Source organism: Salvelinus namaycush, chromosome 15 (genome assembly GCF_016432855.1).
Source record: "Salvelinus namaycush isolate Seneca chromosome 15, SaNama_1.0, whole genome shotgun sequence".
Classification (NCBI taxonomy): domain Eukaryota; kingdom Metazoa; phylum Chordata; class Actinopteri; order Salmoniformes; family Salmonidae; genus Salvelinus; species Salvelinus namaycush.
This window is the reverse complement of record NC_052321.1, coordinates 37037359-37046959: the sequence shown is the minus strand read 5'-3', so window position 1 is coordinate 37046959 and position 9601 is coordinate 37037359. Positions and strand designations below refer to the sequence as shown.

Sequence of the window (9601 nt, the reverse complement as noted above, 5' to 3'; positions counted from 1 at the left end):
TCCTGTAGTGTAGTTCATTGTTATGATTCATAATCACAATATTCATATAATTTTACTTACTTATATGTAACTTACCATTCCAGTAGAGTGCAATTCACAATTGCAATTCATGGTGTTAGGTTAACACTGACTGTAGTTCCGGAAGAGAGGAGGCTGCCTTGCTGCACGAGCACAAACTTTCAGACCAATAGGAAAGCTTCTCTCTATAAACTCAAACTTCCATTGGCGGACCTAGCCTCACATAGAAGAAAAGTTTTGGAAGTCCGGCCCATGATTTGTCTGGATTGAGATGTAAGCCTGTCTCTCCTGCTATCAGGAAACACATCGCGAATTTGTCCTTCTCACTACTATCGTTAGTTCGGTTAACACAGTACCCGTGGCCGGAGGAGAGCGAGGATTTGTGCTCCCCTAGACAGGTTTCCGGACACCAGCGAAACTGGACTCGGAACTGGACGGAAGGCGTAACTCCGAGATCCCAATAATAATTTGTGGACTAAACGCAATGGGTAAGTTTATATGGAAATATTGTGTGGCCGATGATGGAGTTAGTCTATAGCAGTCACTCGACCGGATATTACTACATCTTTCAAGGAACGAATTATACCTACATTCTAATGAATCAATTATGATTGTAGGCCTATGGCTTGTATAGCGATGGTATGGCTACAAATAAAGGCCGAACAGTTTTGAGCTCCAGTTGGTTTTATTATGGGATTTTCCAGTGGCCAGTATTAATAGCCAATTAGTAAAACTATAGCATAGCTATGCGTAAAACATATTTTTACTGAAATTCAAATACAACGCTATAACAATGGAGCAGTATGTTATGCACAAACTGAAAATGTGCGGGGTTTTTATTTGCACGGGCAGCCTAAAGGTGGGACATGTTTTTATTTTCATCACACGCTTACTGATTCGATTCTTACGCATCTGTTTTGAGTGCATTAAATATATATATCCCAATACATTTAAGACAATTTCATATGCTATAAATAAGCATTTAATTTGTCCTTAACGGGTTGAAAACGACGTTGCAGACCGCAGTATGTCGACTAAGGACTCAGGAAGGGGAAGCACGATTAACAACACTAGTCCTAAAGGGCCTTTACAGGCTACTACAGCTACAAGTCGTCTAATTTAAGATTTGTGTTTCATTGTGTTGCCTCTGTGTATGTTTCCATGATACCAGAGCCAGCCTTTGGAGAGGTGAACCAGCTCGGCGGGGTTTTTGTCAACGGCAGACCACTTCCCAACGCAATCCGGCTGCGGATTGTAGAGCTCGCCCAGCTGGGCATCAGGCCTTGCGACATCAGCAGACAGCTCCGGGTCTCCCACGGCTGCGTCAGCAAGATACTGGCCCGGTACAACGAGACCGGCTCTATACTCCCGGGAGCGATCGGGGGCAGCAAACCACGGGTCACCACGCCTACAGTGGTCAAGCACATACGGACATACAAGCAGAGGGACCCGGGTATCTTCGCCTGGGAGATCCGGGACAGGCTACTGGCTGACGGAGTTTGTGACAAGTTCAATCTACCATCTGTGAGCTCCATCAGTAGGATCCTCCGCAACAAGATTGGGAATCTGTCCCAGCAGAGCCACTATGAGTCCAGCAAGCAGTCGTCTCACCAACCACCACAACCAACGCTACCCTACAACCACATATACTCGTATCCGACCCCCATCGGAGCCTCCGGGACCAAAGTACCAACCCCCCCGGGCATGCACTCCCTCCCAGGACACATGGCTATGCACAGGATATGGCCCTCCTCCCACTCGGTAACAGATATTCTGGGGATTCGGTCGATAACAGAGCAACAAAGTAAGCATGATTTTTACTTTGGTACATGGGCAAACCAATTGCTGTAGTAAATGGTTAAAATTAATAGGAAAACGCATGGGTTAGGGTATGTGTGTGTGTGTAGTGAGCCTAGTGGCAAGATGTGTAACTTTATTAATTTGGAGGTATGCAGTTTAAAAAAATATGGCCAATGCACATACCGGTCTGTATATGCACGATATTACTTACTAATAACAGATAAAAGAGTGACTATTCCGGAACGAACTGCAAAAAATAAATTGGCTAAGTTAATTATGTGTTATTTTGCCAGTATTGGTGAGTGCCTACATGAGTAAAATGTAGTTCCTAGTTCAAAGGTTGCATTAAAACAGATGGTTAAAGGAAGGCTTGCACTAATAATTAAGGGGCGGATGTGGAATATTAGTGGGATAATGAAGGGAAGGCGCAGCGGTGCACGAGGAGATGAACTCAAATCAAAATGAGGTGTTCAAAGCTTTGCCATGCCATGTCTTACAGCCAGACATTTTGTTCTTGCTTTGCTTCAAAATGCCTTGCTTCAAAATACACTCCCCTGAAATGCAGTTCCACATGCTTTTAGTCTACCAGGCTGCTCCAATAGGCTACATTGAACTAGGCTACTATACCCGTGTTGTTCCCTAAAGGCCCTATCCGAGTTTAGAGAACTTGTTTTTGTTACTTACAGACATGTTTGGACAGTTCGTTTTCACTAGTGTGCTACCACAAACACAAGTCTGTTTTGGAAACATTGTAAAGCAAATCTGACCTCCGTCAATCACGATACATTACGGTTGTTGTGAATACCATTTTTAGTGACAACGTTTCTTGTGTTAGCAGAGTGTTAGATGTCAGTCGACCACCTATACGCTTGTGATACCCGTGCTTCTGTCAGAAGTTAGAACGGCCTCAAGTCTCACCGCCTTGTGGATATAAACATGCCCTTCTCCTTAGTGCTTGTATAGTACTCATTAGATCCGCGAGGCCTCGGCCATTCCATGTACTAACTTAACTCCGACAATCTAAACAACAAGGCATCGCCCCTCAAAGGCATCGCAGATCTTCGAGCCGAACAAGAATTCACGGAGAGGAATGTGTTCTCAAAGGATGCCTTTATAAACAACTTATGCATTTCCAAATTATTAGCAGATGTTTGCTGCAGGTTTTGAAAGCCGAAATAAGTGTCATGTACACTGAATGACGTGAGGCCTTTTAGCGCCACGATCACTTCGCCAGCCTCGAGACTCAGGTTTTCTTAAAACAAATCCCTTACTATGACATCGAACTGCTATTGGGTTTACACTACAACAGTGGATGAATACAGTAGACCTATTCTAAGACGAAGAGCGTTGACGCATGTGGCGAATATCGCCGTCATGCGTAAAGATGCGTAAATCATCATAATTGCATTTGAATTATGGCGATATTTCCAAAGGCGTTGGTCATCAAATGGCACTCTCTCGCTCGCTCACACACACACACACACACACACACACACACACACACACACACACACACACACACACACACACACACACACACACACACACACACACACACACACACACACACACACACACACCCACCTTTTTTTATCGGCCAGGCCTACCATTCCATCAAGAAAGGAAAATAAAGTACCATGCATGTACCTTCCTCGAATTAACCTAAGAATGATTATTTAGGAAATAGCAAGAGACCCAAACATTTTAGACCGACAAAAATATTTAAACAAATGTCTATGCACAAAATACACAACTCCAAGTAAAACCTGCTTTGTTGAAAGAAAGAAAGAAAGAAAGAAAGAAAGAAAGAAAGAAAGAAAGAAAGAAAGAAAAGGGGGTCGAGAAAAAAATGATCGACCCAATGGTCTTCTCAAGTTACAACACTGGTGGGCTTGCTTTTCCAATTCTAAACGTTAGCACCCGTGTATAATATCAAATCCATCATGTACAAAGAGGAAACGGTTAAAGTACATCTAATTTGTCACTGGTTTGGTTAAATGTTACTGACCATTACAGCAATGAGCTGTTCCGGTTTGATCAGTAGGCTAAGGCAAATACACACACACACACACACACACACACACACACACACACAAACACGGGTTCTAGGCGCCCTCTGTATAAAATATAAATTGACCTAGAATTAATTCAGATTTGACATGCCAAAAAGCTTTTTTAAGCATAGGAATGTCTATGCATAAAATCGCAAATGATGATCGTTGCTATTTCATTTTTTTTTCGTGTCTTGCTGGATAACTTCATGTTGAGGGTTTTGCTAAAAATCTGTAGGGGGTGAGGTGATATGAATGCCTAGAATGGTAGGTGGGAGTGGTAGCGTGAAGTCTCTTCGGTTCATCTCCTCTGACTTTCCTCTCCTCTGTCTGTTTTGCCCCATGCAGTTAGTGACAGTTCGCCCTTTCCCAGTGCCAAACTAGAAGAATGGAGCGTTATAAACAGGACACATTTTCCATCGTCGGCAAGCTCTCCACTAGTCAATGGCGTGCAGGATAAACCACCGCATTCTATAGAACCTGAAGCAAAATACAAACAGGTAAAAGGAAACACATCCTTGATCAATAAAATTGCATCCTCGCCCATCTCTAACCTAATGTGTGTTAATCTCAACAACGGTGTAGTACAATATGATACCCTTCAATTTTTGGCACACACTTATTGTATAATCAACGTAGAGTATGCTTTCTCGGTGCTTTCAGTCATATTGACACGCTCTCTCCGCTGGGTGTGGGCGGTAATGCCCCCAGACAAGACACCGCACCGCAGAGTGTTTTGGGCCTAGGCTAAGGGTTGGTCTTACGGCTACATTAGGTCTACTGTGCAATTACATTACTATTACGTGTTGTAGTTTTGTAACCATCATTGGCATATGATTGATTCCGTTCTGTGACAAATTAACCATGTACCTGGGACCCCATGACTCATCAATTTCCTTGCATGTGATAGCATGTTGAAAAATGGGCATGTACTGAGAAGCTCAGTGGCTGTCATTAGCGTAGCACGCCAAATTTAGATTGAAATTGAACAGATTTTGTCGATATAGCCAAACGTTGCATGGCCAAACGCTGTAGGCATAATATATTTGAGAAATGATGTTGTATTTTTTGTTTTTGAAAATCGTTTTTTTTTTTTTTTAACTTTGTATTTTGCAGCCACTTGTCTTTGTCTTACAAGGTTTAGACTTTAGGGATATGAACGAAGAAAAAAACATTTTGTATAGACTTCTCAAGTCCTCATATTTTCGACCAGTGAACGTGGCACGAGGAATCAGGTCGTTGATTTACGTCATTGGACAAGTTTCTACGGTTAATTTTTTGTTGCGAGAAGAGAAAATCCGTAAGCACGAAACGGAGACAGGCCGACTCATAAATTAATAATAAAAGACTAGCCGTTGGAGAAAGATTATTTAAATGTTTAAATTCAAATGTGAGTGTTATGATTGTATATGTTATGCTTACAAGGATCATTAGGACTTCCTAATTGCATTACATTTCCATATTGTCTTAGCCAATGTGCTAAAATAACTAATATTAGGCCTAATGTAAATGAAAAATAAGACTGAAGTTTAAATAATTCAAAAGTAATGACACATTTAAATATTTTGACCAGTAGACTACATCTAGGCCTATTTAACCCCCAATAATGATTTGCACGCTGATCTAATAGAAGTTGAAAAGCATTGCTGAAATTGTGGGTTCATTCCATCGAAACTTTTCCCATGCACTAATAGGCATATAGTCGAAAAACACATTATATTTTAGTGTGTATAAACTTTGTTTCATTCCAAAGGTTTAATGAAGAACGTCTCACTAGACTCGGGATAGTCTTGTGTGAGAAAATATGGTGCATTTTATGTTGCAAAATAATATATCGACTGCAAACGGTGCAAACAACGTGTGAGGTAGAGGGACAAGGGAGAGGACAGGGAGTGTGAGCGAGAGCGTGCATGAGGGATATAGTATGTGTAAGAAAGTGAGAGGGGGAGGCATACATAATTGGTATGATATATCGTCGGAGCCACGCGATCTATCTCGTGTTATGCATGGTAACCTCAATATATTCAATAGGCTACGGTTTGATGCATCAATGGAGACAAATGATGCAGAATAGCACATGCGGCGCCGGTGATATAACTCCCTGGGATAAAAATATGAAGAAAAAAAAACGTAGCCCAATGCCTATATGATCAGTAGGCCTATAAATTGCATAATCAGCCATAGGTCAAGTGTGTATTTTTACTTCTACATACTTTATATTTTGTATATGTCAAAGTCTGATCTAAAGCAATCATCACAATATAAGAAATACTTATAATTCGATTAATTTTCAACTATTTTGATAGTAGTTTGTAACGTATTACTTTCTCTGCGTGCCACAGGCTGCTATAGGCCTATACTTGTCAATGGAACTTTATTTGTAGACGATAACTTGCTGATGTACTAAATCCTTTCAAAATGGTGCATATGCTATCCTATAGGTCCATATTTCAAAGCACAACACACATACTGCAGTCTGCACGCACTTTCGAACACACTACTCGTCCGCCCTCACCTCATGCACACCCACAGTCTCTCCCTCCTTATAATACAACTCGAGTAGTCTTGTGGCGCCTGAAGTAAGAAGTGTTTTTTTCTCTCAAAAAGATGAGTGTCAATTGCTGTATATTGATTATGTACAAATTCAAAGACTTTGCTAAAACAAGGATTATTTTTCTCAATCTTTCGAGTGTCAGCGAACAGCGCATGTAGCCTACGCAGCTGAAACGGCACAGCTATTTACTGATAAGAATGAAAAATAAAAAACTAGTTCCCAATGACAGGTCAACAAAAGCGTTAACAGATGAATAAAGACGAAATGTATTTTTTTAATCCAACACACACGTAAGCATAAAAAAATAATAATTCAAGATGTATCCTAGCCCGGAATCAAATAAATACATCGTAACTTCGGGTTCTATGGGCCTACAGTAGGCCTACATGTAGTACCTGATGTTCTCTTAACTGTACTTGAGGAGTCCCAGTCCTGCGCCTACGGGGCTGAGGGTGAGCTATCATGTCACTCTTTGGAAGAAGAATTGAATCATTAACTTTCGATTTAAGGTAATGACACGCACATACATAAACAGTGCCCACGGCTCGGATGTGATGTTTAAATGCCTTTCTTCCGCTCCGGAACTCTAGAGTCTAGAGGACAGTTTTTTTAATCAGACATAACATATACCATTAGGTTTCACGCTAATGACAAATCACTGGTTTTGACTGACATTTTGGATACGACAGCATTTTTCCCTACAGTTCAGCTATTATTGATTATTACAGCATTGAATGCAGTTCAAGGCTTCTGTAGCCTAAATATCTCGAGATGTTGGATTCTATTAAATATGAGAACATATTTCTTATCGGGCTAAAGACTGCCTTGGGCAGCGTTCTCTTATATCAGTTCAGTGGCTGCCCATTCAATTGTAATTTGAACTGCTTTTATCCGTCAACACTGATTATTCTCAGGCATCTGGTTCGTTAGATGCTTGTGCGTTAGAAAAGAATACACTGCATGGAAACGATCATCAAAAATACTGCGAATTATGTAACGAAATTTAAAAAATGAATTGGTAAGCCTGTCTTTTCCGTTTGCCAGAATTGACTGAAGAATCGATAGACTTTAATAGAGCACAACAGGCAAGCCAAGGACTGTATTTTTTTTAAAAGTATGACTTAACATTGAATATTGACAAATAAAGTGGCGAAACAAACAAAAATTAGGCCTATGCGAAAAGCAAGTCGTGTAGAACATCATGATTTGATCGACTGAATCTAGCCTATTCCAATAAACCTGTATGTGTGTGATGTGTGTATTTCATTATTTATCAATATCCAATAACGGGGGAAAAAAACATTGTATCAAATTAAGATATGGGCAACATGGGCTAGGCAAGTCTTCTTCCTGAACTAGTTTCAGTTTTCACAAATTGAAATATCTTGAAAAAACTAAACATAAATTAAAAGCAGTAGGCCTACGGAAATACTCGGTAGAAAAAGTAGATCATTTAACCTCAAACTAAAATGCCATTATGTAAGTTGGCCCATAGCATTTTGCGTAGTGAAATATAACATATCAGTTAAATATATAGCCTCCTTAAAAACGGGAAGCGATTAGAATTGGAGTATTGCACGTGCCCCGTCATGGCTGTGGATTTCAGTCGAAAGAAAAACAATATGCAATGAGTGTTTAGGTTGAGGAGATCCTGGACAAATACTAGACAGGAACGAGAAGTATGCTCACTTCTGCAGAAACCATTCTTATTCTCACTAGTCATAGAATAGACCACCCATGCATATAATGTTGAAACAATTGTGTGAATTCTTCAAGTTATGTTTTGTCATGGTGCCAAATGTTACTCATGCTTAACCCTGTACTTTTCTTTCCCCTTTCCCTTCTTCATTTCTGTCATTCCAAATCTCCTCTCTCAATAAACCCTCAACTTCTCCCAACCCCTATGGTATTCAGCCCCCATTCACTCTCTTGTCCCATTTCACATGTTGTATACCTTACCACTGTACTCTTCACCCAAATTCTAACTCAACCCTAACCCTCACCAACTCTCACTTCTCCCTCTCTCTCTCTCTCCACTTCCCTCACTGCCATACAATATCACATTTCCCTTGTGCCTCTCCTCCTCCCCATGTCTCACCTTCTACCTCTGTCTAACCTTGTGTTTCTCTCTCCTCTCTCTCCCTCTAACAGACCCAGAGCGGCCTGCACGTGCACAGTGAACAGTTATGTCTCTCCACCTACCGCTCTTACCTGCGTCTCACTCACAGAACTAGAATGACATTCTACTTCAATGGTCTCACCATCCTCTCTCTCTCTCCTCTCCCTGACAGACGCAGAGTGGCTTGCCCACAGTGAACAGTTATGTCACAGCGCCCAGCATCCCAGCCTACCACCCTCCCACCCCAGTGTCGCCCTACATGGGGTACAGCGCCACCACGTCGGCCTATGTGACCGGTCCCACATGGCAGCCGCACAGTGGCAGTGCTCTCTATCACCACAGCTGTGACAACATCGCCGCTCCGCTGGCCTTCAAGGGTATGACAGCCCACCACCGTGACGTCATCCACCACCATGCCCACCCCATCCCCGCCTCAGCACTGTAGAACACAGACAGACGGGCCGGTCGGACGGAGAGACGGAGGGAAGAAGAGGGGGAGCAGGACAGACGGACGGGCGGATGGAGATAAAAGAGGAGGGAGGGAGGAAGGAAGGAAGGAGATAAGTAGCAGGACAGAAGGAGAAATGGAGAGACAAGTCCTCCTTTACCATGGGTCTGGTGCCAGCTCATTACAATCACCTCTTCTGTATTTATATGGTGACCTCACCTAGGCCCCATATCCATCACAACATTCTCCTCCATACCAAAGACACGGTGTGGAGAACTCAAGTTAACACGCAGTTCAAGAAAGGACATGGAAGGGAAACCATGCCACACGTTCCACACTATCTACAGACATGACACTGGTCTGTGGCCCCGCAGAAAGCTGGCAGGACAGGTGTATTGAAGGACTGACTGGCTGTTTCTCATACTTCCATGGCGGAAATTGTGCCATTCTCATCAAGAACTTGCCTCTTAAACCCATTTCTGCACACTTCTCTGCAAATGTTACTAGGGACAGGGAGTTAAAGTATTGTATGACAATCACAACCATGAGGAAAACAACGTCTGCATTTAAGTGTTTCAGGGGTGATATCAATTGGTATTGTTTTGGATGTT

The 9601-nt window shown here is 42.0% G+C and overlaps 1 protein-coding gene across 1 annotated transcript; it reads left to right on the top strand.

Moving 5' to 3' along the window:
- Positions 1-502: 502 nt before the first annotated feature.
- pax9 (paired box 9) lies at positions 503-8987 on the top strand. Its single transcript, XM_039009126.1, has 4 exons — positions 503-506; positions 1190-1822; positions 4218-4369; positions 8715-8987. The coding sequence occupies exons 1-4, from the start codon at positions 503-505 to the stop codon at positions 8985-8987; spliced, it is 1062 nt and encodes a 353-aa protein (XP_038865054.1).
- The last annotated feature ends 614 nt before the right edge of the window (positions 8988-9601 follow it).